Source organism: Rhincodon typus, chromosome 2 (assembly GCF_021869965.1).
Source record: "Rhincodon typus isolate 14 chromosome 2, sRhiTyp1.1, whole genome shotgun sequence".
In the NCBI taxonomy this organism is placed as follows: Eukaryota; Metazoa; Chordata; class Chondrichthyes; order Orectolobiformes; family Rhincodontidae; genus Rhincodon; species Rhincodon typus.
Window position 1 is genome coordinate 5,665,042 of NC_063333.1, and position 18,249 is coordinate 5,683,290.

The window sequence follows — 18,249 nt, forward strand, 5'->3', positions numbered from 1 at the left end:
TGTGCTGTACAACTCTATGAATCCAAGTCATCTCAGCCCCAGGACATCTCTGCAGGAGTTCCTCAGGGTAGTGTCCTAGGCCCAACCATCTTCAGCTGCTTCATCAATGACCTTCCCTCCATCATAATGTCAGAAGTGGGGATGTTCGCCAATGATTGCACAATGTTCAGCAGCATTCCTTTGGAACTGAAGCAGTCCATGTTCAAATGAGGCAAAGCTTAGACGATATCCAGTCTTGGACTGACAAGCAGCAAGTAACATCCATTGTAAAGGTGCCAGGCAATGACTGTTTTGAACAACATAGAATGTAAGCAAAGCCTTTGGCTTTCAATAGTGTTATCATCACTGAACCCCTACTATCAACTTTTTGAGCATTGCCATTGACCAAAAACCATACAAGTGGTCTACAGAGCAGGTTAGTGGCTTCAAATTTTAAATGCCATGATAGAGAATCGAGGCCAATGTGCGGAAAATGAAGGGCACAATCAAATTCACCATTTCCTTACTGAATGATAGAACAGGCTCAAGGGACTGAATGGCACACACCTACTCCTAATTCTTGTATCCTTCTTAACTACTGATCCAGGACTGACCTTAAAACATAGGTCAGCTTTAATTGTGTTAGTGAAGGTAGCTGAAAGATATATCAGTGCGTACTGGCTCAGAGAGTATTCTAAAGGAATTTTATTCAGGAGAAACAATGATACATCAGCTCAATATCATCCTTTTTATTGTGTTGAATCTGGAGATTTGTGTAGAATGGTTCTGAAATAAAGGCGGACTTGTCATGGTGATGTTCAGTTGGTGGAAAGAGCTTGCTACATTTGACTGTTCCAAAATAATAGTTGCATTCAATTTTGTCTGGGACCAAGGGCAGAACTTGTTGCAATGCTTTCAATAGTCATTCAACACAGTTCACTGAAGAGTCATTATGGTGTCAGTCAATTGGAAAAGGTGACAAAGACAAGTAATCTCCATGCAGAAAAGCACTGTTAAGTTGGACCGCAGAAAGGCAACAACTACTGTACAGTTGGGACTCGGAGCGGAGTTAGGTTCAGCTGATAACTGTGCTTTTTGAACGTAGGAAACTGTTCTAAGAGCTATGGGGCTCAGAGGACACTGTGTGCCTATAGTAGAGCGAAGGGTGAAGGAAACCCAAGAGCAGCATTTGCTTTGTGCAGCTGAGCCTGATTAGAGCTCAGGGAATAAACCCGGAGGCAGTAATGGCTCGGTAAAGCATGCTGTTTGTCAAAAGCTGGAGATGGACCTGTAACCCCTAAAGTGCAGTTTCCTAGATTCTAGTGGAGCAAGATCCCAGCAACAGAAGGTCAACACCAATACACGAGCAAAAGACCATTAGAGTAAGAGTAGATGTAGGCCATTCAGCCCATCAAGCCCACTCTGCTATTCAATGAGATCAAGCTGATCTGATCACCCTCAATTCCACTTTCCTTATTTTTATACTCTATTCCCTTTGAAATAAAGTCCAATATTCTGTTTGCCTTCTCAGTATCCTGCTCAAATTGGATGCTAGCTTTTGTGATTTATGCAAGGGGACTCTCAGATCTCTCCTTGCTGCAACTTTCAGTAGTCTTTCTCCATTTAAAAAAATATCCAGCTCTTCTGTTCTTCCTGCTAAAGTACAACATCACATCTCCCCACATGATATCCCATCTGCCATGTTTTGGCCTGATCATTTCACCAGTCTATATCTCTCCATAGACTCTATATGTCATCCTTGCTTGCCTTCCCACCTATGTTTGAAAGCAGTTATTCATAGAATCCCTACAGTGTGGAAACAGACCCTTTGGCCCAACAAGTCCACACCAACCCTCAAAGCATCCCACCAGACCCATCCCCATCCCCATATAACCCACCTAATCTATACATCCCTGAACACTATGGGCAATTTAGCATGGCCAATCCACCTAGCCTGCACATCTTTCGACTGTGGGAGGAAACCAGAGCACCCAGAGGAAACCCATGCAGACACAGGGAGAACGTGCAAACTCCACACATACAGCTGCCTGAGTGTGGGATCGAACCCAGGTCCCTGGTGCTGTGAGGCAGCAGTGCTAACCACTGAGCCACCATGCCACCCCAGCTAGTGACAGCCAGTTATTGATGCTGTCTATGATAGAGTGCCTCTTGAGGGTGTTTCAAGGTTAGGTCATTAATATAATTGTAATTCCAAACGAAGTTTTAATGAGATTTGGTGCCCCAGGTGTCAATGAAGGGGGAGGTGGGACAGTTGCTGCTGATCTAGTTTGATAGACTGGAGAGTTTGAGTTATAAGGAGAGGCTTGATAGGCTGGGGCTATTCTCCCTGGAGCATGGGAGGCTGAGGGGTGACCTTATAGAGGTTTGTAAAATCATGAGAGGCATAGATAAGGTGAATAGCCAAGGTCTGCTCCCCAGGGTAGGGGGAGTCCAAAACTAAAGGGCATAGATGAGAGGGGAAAAGTTTAAAAGGGACCTGCAGGGCAATTTTTTCACACAGAGCGTGGTGGAAATATGGAACAAGCTGCCAGAGGAAGTGGTAAAGGTGAGTACAATTACAACATTTAAAAGACATTTGGATAGGTATATGAGTTGGAAAGGTTTAGAAGGAGATGGACCAAACACAGGCAAATAGGACCAGTTCACTTTATGAAACCTGGTCCGCATGGATGAGTTGGGCCGAAGGGCCTGTATCCCTACTCTATGATTCTTCAATCACATTTAGTGTTTCATAGTTTCTATGGGCCTTTCGACCATAGTTAGTCTGCTTCCCATATTTGCCACATGTTAACTTGGGATGTTAAAATATGTTATATCTATCTTTGCACCTTTTTTATCATTAATCTTTGCAAGCATGTTCAAAAAGTTTTATTTGTATAAATATTGACGAAAGAAACCATGCTGACTTGTTCCTAACATTAGGTCTGATACAGCCCAAGAACAATACAAGTGACCACATTTAAAGCTTGTTGTGACCTGTAAAGGAGTAGGAGTGGAAAGGAGTTGATGCATCTCTCCAACCTCAGTCAATAACCGTAACAAAGAGTGAAATTAATGAGAAGATAACGACACAAGGAACTTTTACAGTTCTATGGAAAAATAACTCTTTAAGTGTAAAATTATTGATAAATGGCAAGTCAAACAAATTCCCCTTCCCCTATGAGTTTCAATGTTACAGGGAAAGGGTTGGAGAAATAGAAAATAAATAATCAAGTGTTTGGATTCACAAAGTAAAAGGTAATGGAAAAGCCGCCATAGTCTACCAGATTATAGGACTGTTCTCTATTTAGAGAGATGGAGGGGAAAAATTGGAAAGGAGAGTCCTTCATGGTAACCTCAGCTAATGCATGGATTGAACACACATTGTTGACCTCACTCTGCATGACAAACCTGCCATCCAGCCAACTGAGCTACCCAATACCCTTAACCAACTTCACAAATAACCGAAATCAAGATGTTTGAATCCAAGACAAAAATATAATAATGATACACAATAGATGGGAACACAGGCGCTGCAAGCTCCCCTCCAAGCCACTCACCATCTTGACTTGGAAATATATCACCGCTCCTCCTTTGTGTGGCTGGGTCAAATCCTGGAATTCCCTCCCTAATGGCATTGTGGGTCATCCCACACTAGGAGGACTGCAGCGGTTCAAGAAGGCAGCTCACCACCACCTTCTCAAGGGCAACTAGGGACGGACAATAAATGTTCCCCTAGCCAGTGACACCTACGTCCCATGGATGAATAAAAAAAGCCTCAAACTATCACTTGCTCAGGATGAATTGCCTTTTTAGTGTGTGTTTAATGAGAATTGTGCATGCTGTATAGTTAATAAATCTGAGCTACTTGAGATTTAATATAAAAATCTCTATTAATTTATCATTAAATTATAATGGCCTAGGTTTTCTTTTTCAATTCTACACACCAGTCAGTTATTTCCATCTTCTTTATATTTCAAAGTTGAGATGATTTCTCCAGCTCTTCACTCCATCTTCAAAATGTTCACGACACAGAAACATAGAAATTAGGAGTAGGTCATTTGGACCTTTAAAGCTGTTCCTTCATTCAGTACAATGATAACAGAGCCTCACCCCACCTTCCCTCCCAGTCCCCATGTGTCTGTCACAGCGTTAAGTGGATTGAATGATGGAGAATCCTAGTCCAAAGATTCACAAGCCCATGACCAGAACTGTGTAAGTCACGCAGTACAGGACTAACAACCCTGAGATAACAATAATGGTCACCAAACTGTAGGAAGGACTATATGTGATTGTACTGGAGAGAGAGCAGAGGAGATTCACCAGGATGTTGCCTGGTACAGACAGATTCAGCTATGAAGAGACTGGAAAAGCTCAGGTTGTTTTCTTTAGAGTAGAGAAGGTTGTGGGGCAGTCCTGATTGAGGTTTTGTTTTTATTCATTCACGGGATGAGGGCATCACTGGCTAGGCAGCATTTATTGCCCATCCCTAATTGCCCAGAGGGTCAACCATATTGCTGTGGGTCTGGGATCATATGTAGGCCAGACTAGGTAAGGATGGCAGTTTCCTTCCCTAAAGGACGTTAGTGAGCCACATGGGTTTTTCCTGACAATCGACAATGGATTCATGGTCATCATTAGATTCTTAATTCCAGATATTCCATCTGCCGTGGTGGGATTCAAACCCGTGTCCCCAGAACATTATCTGGGTTTACTGGATTAACAGTCCAGCGATAATACCGCTAGGCCATCGCCTCCCCTATAAATGGTATATCAGATTATGAGGGGCATGGACCGGGTGAATAGGGAGAAACACTTCCTCTTAGTAGAGGGACCAATGAGTTTTAAACTAAGGGGTGGTGGAGGTTTAGGGAGGATTCGAGGTATCTGAAAGTCACTTCCTGAAAGGGTGGTAGAGTCAGGAACCCTCAAGACTATTTAAGAACCATGAAAACTTGAAATGGGTATAAGCTAAGTACTGGAACTTGGGATTAGAATAGTTGGATGTTTAACGACTGGCACAAACAGGATGGGCTGAAGGGCCTCTTTGCCAATCTGTTAAAAACTCCAGTGACTCTCTCTATGAATCTAATTGGGAGAAATCCAACTGAGAGAAGTCCCAAAGTGATCCATTGCACAGGGATCCAGACATGTCAGAAATGACGATCTAACCAACATTACACTCAATTATAATCAGCTTCCTGTGTGCTCAGTGAGTGACAGTTCCTGTTGAAAAGGATTCAGGTTCCATCAGGAAGAAAGATAGCGAAGCACAGGGAGCAGGAGGAAGTATTTGCTGCAAAATGTGCTTGTGAAAAAAACACCAGGAAATTCTGCTGCCCTCTCACCAGCCCCTCCTGGCAAAACATGCTCCTCTCTACAAAATGTCAGGGTTACATTTGAAGGCTAAGAGCACTGGGACTCAATTTTATTGTTGGTTTTTGTTTCCTGTTTGAGTAGATCCAAATCCCTCTGAGAGCAGGATCCAGATCCAGACCCAGATCCGCGTCCAGACCGGGACCCGGACCTGGACCTGGGTAGGGAGAGCCCTCTCTCTCTCCTGTGGACACTGCAGGTACTGCAGCATACTGCCTCAGAACTCCCTTGTCTACTCAGTGAACGTTCCCAGAGTGTCTGCCTCCTACTGGTGCCTCAGTGACATTTTGCCTATAGAGTCAATGTGGTGGGCCCCTGTGCAGTACCTCACCTGTGGAGTCACGAGTTGTCCTAAGCAACAAGTCGCCTGCTGAGAAACGTGGCCCGCACATTGAAAATGCACCAGCTCTGTTTTACAATCCAAGGTTAAATGAAGTTTGGGGAAAGGTAGGGGTCTTGCTGTGATGTCTCCCCAAAAGTCTGCTCACCATCGACAAGGCACAAGTCAGGAGTGTGATGGATTATTCCCCACTTGCCTGGATGGGTGCAGCTCCAACAACGCTCAAGAACCACAACATCGTTGAGGGACAAAGCAGGCCGTTTGATTGGTACCACATGCCCCAGCTTCAATATTCTCTCCCTCCAACACCAGTTCGCAGCAACAATGGTGTAAACAGTGTAAAGCTACAAAATAAACTGCATCAACTCAACAAGGCTCCTCTGGCAGCCACTTCCAAGCTTCTGAACTCCATAAAACCAGAAACATGGGCACTGGGAGCATGAGGATCTGCTCCGGTATTCATTGTGATCATGGTTGACCCTCTATCAGAATACTATTTTCCTACTTTCTCTCCATACCTCCTGATGCCTCTGATATCTAACAATTCACCTATCTCTTGCTTGAACATATTCAATGATTTGGGCTCCACAACCTTCTGTGGTAGTGAATTCCACAGAGTCACTTGAGAGTGAAGAAATATTTCCTCATTTCACTATTAAATGGTCTACCCCATATCCTGAGACTGTGTCCCTTGGTTCTAGACTCCCCACCCAGGGGAAACATCCTCCCTGCATCTCGTCTGTCCAGCCCTGTTAGAATTTTATACATTTCAATCAGATCCCCCTTTCATCATTTTAAACTCTAGTGAATACAAAGAACAAAGAAAATTACAGCACAGGTACAGGCCCTTCGGCCCTCCAAGCCTGCACCAACATGCTGCCCATCACAACTAAAACCCTGTACTCTTCCAGAGACCGTATCCCTGTATTCCCATCCTATTCATGTATTTGTCAAGACGCCCTTTAAAAATCACTATCATACCTGCTTCCACGACCTCCCCCGGCAGCAAGCTCCAGGCACCCACCACCCTCAAAAACTTGCCTCATACATCACCTTTAAATCTCGCCCCTTGCACCTTAAACCTATGGCCCCTAGTAACTGACTCTTCCACCCTGGGAAAAAGCTTCTGACTGTCCACTCTGTCCATGCCCTTCATAATTATGTAGATCTCTATCAGGTCTCCTCTCAACCTCTGTCATTCCAGTGAGAACAACCCAAGTTTCTCCAACATCTCCTCATAGCTAATCCCTCCATACAACATTCTGGTAAATCTTTTCTGTACCCTCTCCAAAGCCACCACACCCTCCTGGTAGTGTGGCAACCAGAATTGAACACAGTATTCCAAATGCGGCCTAACTAAGGTTCGATAAACCTGCAACATTACCTGCCAGTTTTTAAATTCAATGTCCCAGCCGATGAAGGCAAGCATGCTGTATGCCTTGTTGACTACCTTCTCCACCTGTGTTGTCACTTTCAGTGACCTGTGTGCCTGTACACCCTGATCCCTCTGCCTATCAGTACTCTCAAGGGTTCTGCCATTTACTATAAATTTTCCATCTGGATTAGACCTGCTGACATGCATTACCTCACATTGTTCTGGATTAAACTCCATCTGCCATCTCTCTGCCCAAGTCACCAACCGATCTATATCCAGCTGTATCCTTTGATGGTCCTCATCGCTATCCGTAATTCCACTGACTTTTGTGTCATCGGCAAACATACTAATCAGACCAGTTACATTTTCCTCAAAATTATTTTTATATATTACAAACAGCAAAGGTCCCAACACTGATCCCTGAGGAACACCACTAGTCGAGCCCTCCGTTCAGAAATGCACCCTTCCACTGCTATCCTCTGTCTTCTATGACCGAGCCACTTTTTTACCCATCTTGCAAACTCACCTCTGACCCCATGTGACTTTACCTTCTGTATCAGCCTGCCATGAGGGACCTTGTCAAAGGCCTTACTGAAGTCCATGTAGACAACATCCACTGCCCTACCCTCATCAACCATCTTCGTCGCTTCCTCAAAAAACTCCAGTTTACAGACCCAGTTGAACAAATTTCCCCTCAAAGGACAGTCTTGCCATTCCCATGTATCAGCCACTGCACTATTCCTCTCTCAGGTATATCCTTTCTTAAGTAGGGAGATCAAAACTGCACATAATATTTCAGATTTCAGGTATGCAGATTATCAGGCCTTGAGTATTTGTTAACCTTTAACCCCATTAATTTCTCTAGCAATATTTTTCTTTTTAAAAACTAATACTATTGTTTTCAATTTCTGCCTATCACTAAATCCTTGATTCTCAAACATTTCTGGAAAGTTATTTATGTCCCGTTTTATGAAGACAAAACCAAATATGTTTTAATTCTTCTGCCATTTCTTTGCTCCCCAGTATAAATTCCCCCATTTCTGCCTCTAAGAGATCTACATTTGCTTTTGCTAATATTTTTCTCTTCACATATTTATAGAAGCTTTTACAGTCTGTTTTTATGTTCCCTGCAAGTTTACTCTCACACTCTATTTTTCCCCTCTAGATCAAACTTTTTGTCCTCTTTTGCTGAATTTTAAACTGCTCCCAGGCCTCAGGCTTGATTTTATTTTGGCAATTTTATGAGTCCTCTCTTTGGATTAATACTATCCCTAATTTCTTTTACATGCCATGGTTGAGCCATCTTTCCTGTTTAATTTTTGCTGCAGCTAAGAATTAATATTTGTTGTACTTCATCCAGTTCTTCCTTAAATCTCAGCAAATGCCTCTTCACTGCCATCCCTTTGAATAAGGTTCCCCAAACCATTATTACCAATTTATGCCTAAATTCCTTGTAGTTCCTTTTCTTTTAAATTCAGGACCCCAGCTTTGGATTCATCTTCATAACTCTCCATCTAAATTCACAATTCTATCTCTTTTTTGGTTGTTTTTTTTTCCCAACGGACCCTGTAAAACAAGTTTTATTAATCCTTTATCATTGCACAATACTCAGCAGAGGATATACTACTGTCCAGTTGCTTCCACTACATATTGGTCTAAAAAAAATCATATACTCCAGGAAATCCTCTTCTATGATATTATTGCTAGTTTGAGCTATCCAATCCATATCTAGATTAAAGTCACTCAATTACAGTTGTAACTTATTGCATGTCTGTTTAATGCCTTTCCTTCCATCTCTACCACTGTTTCAGGGGTATACAGACAACATCCAACAATGTTTTCTGAACCCGGTATTTCATATCTTCATCTTGGCAGATCCCAAACCAAATATCCCAATAAATTGATTTACTCATTTACAAACAAAACTACCCCATCTCCTTTTCCTACTTGTCTGTCCTTCCCAAATATTGAGTACTCCCTGTATGTTAATTCCCAAGCTTGGTCATCATGTAGCCATGTCTCTGTAATCACAGCTATATCATAACCATTTATGTTTATTTGCTAATTCATCCACTTCATTGTGAATGTTGTGTGCATTAAGACACAAAACCTTTAGGCTTAATAAAAACTGAAAGAACTGCGGATGCTGTAAATCAGGAACAAAAACAAAGTTGCTGGAAAAGTTCAGCAGGTCTGGCAGCATCTGTGAAGGAGAAAACAAAGTTAACGTTTCGGGTCTGGTGATCGTTCCTCAGAACTTTAGGTTTATCTTTTTAATCCTGTTAGTCACCTCAGCTTTATTTTGCACTATGGCCCCATTTGTTTTTCTGTCTTTCACTTTTTCTTCTTTGTTTTCTGTCTTACGTCTCTATCCTTGCTTCTCCCTCCTCTGTCTCCCCGCTCAGGTTCCCATCCCCTGCCATTCTAATAATCCTTTGTAAACCTTCTCCCATTAGCGCTATCAAGTCCCTTGCAAATGATGTTTATCCTGTTCAAGACCATTCATCTTGTACAGGTCTCCTACCTTCTCCAGAACTGGTCCCAAAGCTCCAGAAATCTGATGCCCTCCCTCCTACACCAGTATTACACTCACGTGTTCGATCACTTAGTTCTCCTGTTTCAACATTCACGAATACCTGGGTCTGAGAGTAAGCTGGAGACTAACTCTTTAGAGATCCTGCCTTTCAATCTCCTACCTAACTCCCTGAAATCTACTTCCAGGACCTCTTCTCCATTCCTCCCTATGACATTGATACCAATGTGTACCATGACATCTGGATGAACCCCCTTCTCCAAGCTAATGACCTGCACCCACTCTGTGATATCCTCTACATTAGTACCAGGGAGCTCCATACTGCTGTAGAATCACATTGATAGAGCCATACAGTCCTACAGGACAGAGACAGGCCCTTCAGCCCAAACTGGTCCATGCCGACCAAAACATCCATCCATGCTAACCCCACTTCCCTGCACTTGGCCCATATCCTTCTAAACCTTTCCTATCCATGTATTTGTCCAAATGCCTTTTAAATGTTAATGTACCCGCCTCTACCACTTCCGCTGGCAGCTCATTCCATATGCGTACCACCCTCTGTGTAAAAAAGTTGCCCCCTCAGGTTCTCATGTATTCTTTCCCCTCTGACTTTAAACTGAGGCCCTCTGGTCCTCAATTCCCCAACCCTGGGAAAAAGATTTAGTGCAATCACCCTATCCATTCATGATCTTATACACTTCTATAAGATCACCCCTCAGACTCCTGTGCTCTAAAGAGAAAAGTCCTAGCTTGTCCAACCTCTCCCTATAACTTGAGTCCCTTGAGTCCTGGCAACATCCTTATAAATTTTTCTGCACCCTGTCCAGTTTCATAACATCCTTCCTGTAGCAAGGTGACCAAAACTGAACACAATACTCCAAGTGTGGCCTCACCAACTTCCTGTACAACTGCAATATAACTTCCCAACTTCTATACCCAATACCCTGACTGATGAAGGCCAGCGTGCCAAAAATCTTCTTCACTGCCCTGCCTACTGTGACTCCACTTTCAGAGAACTGTGCACCTGAATTCCAAAGTCCCTCTGTTCCACTGCACTCCTTAAGGCCCGACCATTCACCATGAAACTCCCACCTCGATTTGACTTTCCAAAATGCAACACCTCACACTTATTTATGTTAAACTCCATTTGCCATTTCTTGACCCACTTCCCCAGCTGATCAAGATCCTGCTGCAATTTCTGATAACCTTCCTCACTGCCCATGATGCTGCCAATTTTAGTATCATCCTCACACTTCCTAATCATGCCTTGTACATTCTTATCCAAATCATCAATATAGATAACAAACAGCAATGGGTCTAGCACTGACCCCTGAAGCACACCACTAGTCACAGGCGTCCAGTCCAACAAGCATCCTTCCACTATTATTCTCTGCTTCCTACCATCAAGCCAATTGTGTGTCCAATTTGCCAGCTCTCCCTGGATTCCATGCGATCTAACCTTCCAGAGCAGCCTACCATGTGGAACCTTATCAAAGGCCTTGCTGAAATCCATACAGACTATGTCTACCACCTTGCCCTCATCAACCTTCCTGGCCACTTCATCAAAGAACTCTAACAAATTTGTGAGGCATGATCTCCCACGCACAAAGCCATGCTGACTACTTCTATCAAACCCTGTCTTTCCAAATACATGTATATCTTATCCCTCAGAATCTTCTCAAGTCACCTACCTGATTTATTGATTGATTGATTTTATTGTCACGTGTACCAAAATACAGTGAAAAGCTTTGATTACGAGTGGTACAGGCAGATCACAGCAAGCAAAGGATGTACAGATGTTAAGCTTACTGGTCTATAATTCCCAGGCTTTTCTTTACAGCCCTTCTTGAATAAGGGCACAACATTCGCTACCCTTCAGTCTTCTGGGACCTCACCTATGGCTAATGATGATGCAGATATATCAGCCAGGACCCCTACAATTTCTTCTGTAGCCTCTTGCAGGGTTCTTGGATATATCTGATCAGGACCAAGAGATTTATCCACCTTCAAATATTCTAATCCTTCCAGCACTTCCTCTACTGTGATATGGACTGTCCCCAAGATATCACCACTAACATCCCCAAGTTCCCAACTCTTCATGTCTTTCTCTGTGGTCAACACAGAGGAGAAATATTCATTGAGGACCTCTCCCATCTCCTGTGGTTCCACACATACATGTTCACTTTGGTCCTTGAGGGGTCCTATTCTCCCTTTAGTCATTGTTTTTCCTTTAAAATGCTTGAAGAATCTCTTTGGATTCACCCTAATCTTCTCAGCCGAAGTTATCTTGTGTCGCCTTTTCACCCTCCTGATTTTCTTCTTCAACAATCTCCTGTATCCCCTATATATCTCCAGGGATTCTCTTGATCCCAGCTGCCTGTACCTGAGCCATGCCTCCTTTTTCCTGGTCAAAGTCTCAATATCTCTCGTCATTTAGGGTTCCCTACTCCTGCCACCCTTGCCCTTCACCCTCACAGGAACATATAGACCTTGAACTCAGGCTATCGCACTTTTAAAGGCCTCCCATTTGCCAGAGGATCCTTTGCCTGCAAACAAACTATTCCATCAACCACTGCAAGCTCCTGTCTAATTCCATCAAAATTCTCCTTGCCCCAATTTAGGACTTGAACCTGTGGACCAGTTTTGTCCTTCTCCATAACTGTTTTAAAATTAATAGAACTATGGTCACTGGTCCCAAAGTGCTCTCCCACTGTCACCTCAGTCACCTGCCCTATTTCCTAAGAGTAGGTAGAGTTTTGCCCCTTCCCAAGTAGGACCCTCTACATACTGCTTGAGGAAACTTTCCTGAACACACTTAACAAATTCCACCCCATCTAAGCTCTTAACACTATGGCAGTCTATGTTAGGAAAATTAAATCCCCCACTATGACAACCCTATTGCTCCTGCAAGTCTCCTCAATCTCCCTGTATTTTTGTTCCTCTTATTCCCATTGATGATTTGGGGGCCTATAGTACAACCCCAATAACGTCATCATTCCCTTATTTATTAGCTCCACGCACAAAGCCTCACTGTATGATCCCTCAGTTATTTCATCTCTGACTACTGCTGCAATACTCCCCTTCATCAAAAATGCAACTCCCCCTCCCCTCTTTTTTCCACCCCTGTCCCGCCTAAAGCACTTGTATCTTGGCACATTAAGCTGCCAGTCCTGTCCCTCCCTTAGCCATGTTTCTGTAATGGCTATAATGTCCCAGTCCCACATACCTATCCACACCCTGAGTTCATCGGCCTTACCTGTCAGCCCTCTTGCATTGAAATAGATTCAATTTAATCCAACAGGCATTCCTCACTCCCTGTCCTGTTCCAGCCTGACCTGTCTCTTCAATTTGCTATTTCTGATTAATGTATCTCCTTCCAGCCTCCCACTTGCCTCCCTGTTATTTAGGATCCCGCCCCTCTGCCAATCCAGTTTAAACCCTCCCTTGCAGCACTAGCAAATCTGCCCACCAGGATATTGGTCCCCCTCCAGTCCCGTCCCTCTTGAACAGGTCACCTCTGCCCCAGAAAAGATCCCAATGATCCAGGAATCTGAATCCCTGACCCCTGCGCCAATTCTTTAGCCACGCATTCATCCACCATATCCTCCTGTTCTTACCCTCACTAGCACGTGGCACTGGAAGTAATCCGGAGATCACCACCGGTGAGATCCTGGTTTTTAACTTTTTTCCTAGCTCTCTATAATCGCTCCACAGGACTGCATTCCTATTTCTACCTATATCATTTGTGTCAACGTGCATAATGACTTCTGGCTGCTCACCCTCCCCCTTGAAAACATTCCGCAGCCACTCCGAAACATCCCGACCCTGGCACCCGGAAAACAATACACCATCCTGGATTCCCGTTTGCTGCCACAGAATCTCCTGTCTGTACCCCTAACTATCAAGTCTCCTGTCACTAAGGTCCTGTTTACCTTTACCCCTTCCTGCTGTGCCCCAGAGCCAGTCGTAGAGCCACCGACCTGGCTACTGGTGCTTTTCCCTGATTGGTCGTTCCCCCCTCAACAGTATCCAAAACAGTATACTTGTTTTCGAGGGGAATGGCCACAGAGGATTCCTGAACTCTCTACCTACTCCCTTTGCCTTTCCTGGTGGTCACTCAGCTACTCTCTGCCTGCACCTTATCTGTGACCATCTCACTAAAACTCTTATCTATGATGCGGTCAGCATCTCGGATGATCCTGAGTGCTTCCAGCTTGAGTTCCAGCTCCATAACATGGTGTCCCAGGAGCTGCAGCTGGGTGGACTTCCCTCAGGCATAGTTATCGGGGATGATGGAAGTCTCCCTAAGCTCCCACATCCTGCAGAAAGAGGATGTCACTGCCCTAACTACCATCCCAACTGCTCTAAGACTAAAGAGGAAAGTCAAAAGGACTTTACCTGAGTTTCCATGTACTTTTTGCTGAGCCGCTGCTCACTGAAGCCTCTTGAACCAATGCCTTGCTTCTCACTCTGCTACCAACAAATTTTGAATCGCATGCCTCTCTTTCCCCTGTTTTTTTAGTTTGAGGAAGAGGGAGGGAGGGACTTAAGTTTGGGGCTTAAGTACTCCCTGATACCAGGCCCATGACAATCCGCTCCTCAGAGCCAGTGACACAGATTGATGGCCACAGAAATGCCTGTCTGATCCCCTGACAGTGGCATACACTGTCACTTTTGGACTTTGTTTCTCCTTCAGCCTGCCCTGTACAGCTGACCCACGCGTATGACCATGTACTTAGCTGTGGTTGCACAGCCCTGAGGAACCATCACCCTCACCGGCATCTGAAACGGAATACCGATTAGCAAGCACAATGGGCTTACAGGATTCCTGCACTAGCTGCCTGGTGATCTTACAGCCTGGCAGTCAGCCATTCCCTCACTGCTGAAACATGTCTAACAACGTAAACGTTTCCCTTAACCATGGAATCCTCTGCCACGAAGTCACTGGCCATTTGGTCCAATGGGACTGTACTTACATGTGCTAATATTCCACAGAAGTCTCCCTCTGACCTTGCTTCATCTCAGTCTATGACCATACCCTTTCATAAAATAGAATCCCTACAGTGTGGAAACAGGCCATTTGGCCCATCAAGTCTATACTGATTCTCTGAAGAGCATCCCAATCAGACCTGATCCCCCCCCCCGCCACCATCTTATCCTTGTAACCGTGCATTTCCCACAGCTAAACCACCTAGCCTGCACATCCATGGAAACTATGGGGCAATTTAGCACGGCCAATACACCCTAACCTGCACATCGTTGGACTGTGGGAAGAAACCAGAGCACCCGAAGGAAACCCACAGACAGAGGGAGAACATGCAAACTCCACACAAACACTTGCCTGAGGCTGGATTCAGACCGGGATCCCTGGTGCTGTGAGGCAGCAGTGCTAACCAGTGAGCCACTGTGCCACCCCTTCCTCCTTCTCCCTCACCTGAACAGGTAGAAATTGAAAGTAGCTGCTCCCTTCCTCTGGCAATGACAATCTACGAGGTGGTCATCCTGCAAACCACAAAGACCATTTGTTTCTAAGACATCACATCAACAATCTTTCTTCCCAATCTTGGAATCCAGCATGGAACAAGCTGCCAGAGAGAATAATCCCAATCCTGTCAAGGAAACCTTCAAAACCCAGCTTCAGTTTATTTCCATTTGGACATTTTCACGACCAGGACAACCATTTCATGTCATATCTGGTTTAGCAAGTGGTACCCACATGCATATTGGTGAAATATGGATATTAGTCTCCAATCCAGATACAACTAAAGCAGCGGCAGGATGTAACATAGAAGACTCGAGCAGGAGTGGGCCATTTGGCCCCTCAAGCCTGTGCCGCCATTCAATACAATAATGGTTGATCATCCAATTCAATCATGTATTTATCCAATTTTTTCCACGCAATTTGGATCACCTATTCCCTGCGAGTTTCCCATTTACTCTTTGTGAAGAACTTGCTCTGGTGTTCCCTGTTGGATTGTCATTAGAACATTCTTCGTCTTTGGAAGTAACGTACGACAGACAAAAGAAAATCCTGTGTTTTATTACCAAATGAAGTAATGCAGACATTACCCCAGTGTCAACCCAATGGGAACACCTTTCAGGTACATGTTATCACCCCTTTAGTTAGGGGCAGCTAGCCGTCTCATTGGTTGAAACTTTTACCGTTTGGGGTGGGAAAGGAATGGGGTTAGACTCTCCCTGTGGCCTTGCCTTGGTGTTACACTCTGGCAGGATTCCTAGATCAGATTCAGTGGAATTCAACACTGCAGACACTGGAGATTGGAAATAAATACCGGGCTCAAAACGATAACTTCAGAAATCTCCACAGATGCTGGCAGATGTGCAGACTTTCTCCAGCACAGCCTTTTGGATGTGCTATCAACCAGTTCTCTGGGAAACTTCTCCTGTACCATTCATTCTTCTGTAGACCTTCAGTTCCTGAGACTATCACTGTGTCATTAACAATATCAACGGAGTTGGTTCCTCAAGTCAATGACACTGTCTGTTGAAAAATACAGTTCATCCTGTTTCCCACCTTGCTGCCACCACATTGATTGGAAATGCCCATCTCATTTTTTTTAAAATTTGCTTCATCCCAGCCCTTTTGTAGACAGTGGGTTTCAGATCATGCTTACTTACTGTATGGACAAAGCAATTCCTTCTTACATCTCCCTTTATCCTTTACCCAAAACCATAAATCTGGATCACCAGGCCTTGTCTAATTAGCTGTATCTCCCTTCCACAGATGGCCGTGGATGCTGGATCAGTTGTTAAGTTTAAACCTGAGATAGATAAATCCTTTGGCCCATATTCCTTAATACCTTTACTTAACAGGTAAATGAAGTTAGGCCAATGATCCCATTGAATGGTGGAACAGGCTTGAGGGGCTGAATGGCCTACTCCTATGTTCCTGTAAAGGGAAACGTGTTTCCTTATCCACCATTTGTACACCTCAATCAAACCTCCCCTCTGTCTCTACCCCTGTGGAGAACAACCCTCAGCTTCTCCAGCTCAACCTAGTAACTGAAAACCTTGTGGGATTGTAATCCCATCCAACTGGGCTTTACACATATGAAAATTAAAACCCCTGGACATGAATGCTGTAAATAAAAACAGCCCTGGACATGAAATAGAGACAGGTTCCATGGTAAAGGGTTAATCTCAATAATTCCAACATTGTAACAGAACCGATATTGCACATATTGACACGCGAAACCTACTCTTGCAGAACCCAGTTAAGAAAGGGATGAATTGTTTCCATTGAGCAGGACCAGATGATGCTCATTGACTCCTATCCAAGAAGGAGGGAGCTTTACGCTACATCCAAGCTTGCTCACCTTGGTGAAGTTCCTCATTTCCAGTGTGGAAATAACATCGGCATTGAGTGTGTCTGTCTAGAACAGGGCAAATAACAGACTGAAAGGATTACGAGGTTACAAAACATTGACCTTCCATGGGAATGGCCTCAGGTAATGTGTTTATGATGTTTTAATGGGGACCATTATAAAAGGGATAGGGTCAAAGGGTTGGAGGAGGTGTTGTGTGGGGGTCATGTCAGGAACAGTCAGCTTGGCTTGCCCACTGACACTTCTCACAGGAATGACCCACATGAAGGGTACTGGGGCTGAGAGCTCAGAAGAATTTAACGATTAACTCCCAGGAGCTTGGCTGTGAATTGTGTAAGATTTGGTGCAGAAATGTGGGGTTTTGTCTGTGGTTTTTTTATTATTCACTCCTGGAACGTGAGCATCCCTGGCTGAGCCCAGCATTTATTGCCCGGGCCTAGTTGCCCGGGCCTAGTTGCCCCTTGAGAAGGTGGTAGTGAGCTGCCATGTTGAACCGCTGCAGTTCACCTGCTGTGGGTTGACCCACAATGTTATTAGGGAGGGAATTCCAGGATTTTGACCCAGTGACAGCAAAGGAACGGCGATATATTTCCAAGGCAGGATGGTGGTGTTCCCACATATCTGCTGCCCATGTCGTTCTAGATGGAAGAGGTCAAGGGTTTGGAAAGTGCTGTCGAAGAATCTTGTAGATAGTATCCACTGCTGAGCATCAGTGGTGGAGGGAGTGAATGTTTGTGGATGTAGTGCCAATCAAGTGGGCTGCTTTGTCCTGGATGGTGTCAAGCTTCTTGACCGTTGTTGGGGCTGCCCCCATCCAGGCAAGTGGGGAGTATTCCATCACACTCCTGACATGTGCCTTGTAGATGGTGGTCAGGCTTAGGGGAGTCAGGAGGTGAGTTACTCGCCACAGTATTCCCAGCTTCTGGCCTGCTCTTGTAGCCACTGTGTTTATGTGGTGAGTCCAGCTGAGTTTCTGGTCAACGGTAACTCCCAGGATATTGATAGTGGAGGATCTAAAGATGGTAACACCAATGAATGTCAAGGATCTATGGTTAGATTGTCTCTTTTTGAAATGGTTGTTGCCTGGCATTTGTGTGGTGTGAATGTTACTTGTCACTTGTCAGCCCAAGCCTGGATATTGTCCAGAGATAGTAGGAACTGCAGATGCTGGAAAATCTGAGATAACAAGGTGTAGAGCTGGATGAACACAGCAGGCCAAGCAGCATCATAGGAGCAGGAAGGCTGACGTTTCGGGCCTAGACCCTTCATCAGAAATGGGGGAGGGGAAGGGGATTCTGAA

At 44.5% G+C, this 18,249-nt stretch overlaps 1 protein-coding gene across 1 annotated transcript in view; it reads right to left on the minus strand.

Annotated features, from left to right (window-relative positions):
- Positions 1-15,726: 15,726 nt before the first annotated feature.
- LOC109911385 (leucine-rich repeat-containing protein 24) overlaps positions 15,727-18,249 on the minus strand; it is a 14,338-nt gene continuing 11,815 nt past the window's right edge. The window contains exon 4 of the mRNA XM_048618143.1: positions 15,727-15,875. Within this exon, the coding sequence (XP_048474100.1) occupies positions 15,727-15,875 (149 nt within the window). The remainder of the gene's footprint in view (positions 15,876-18,249) is intronic.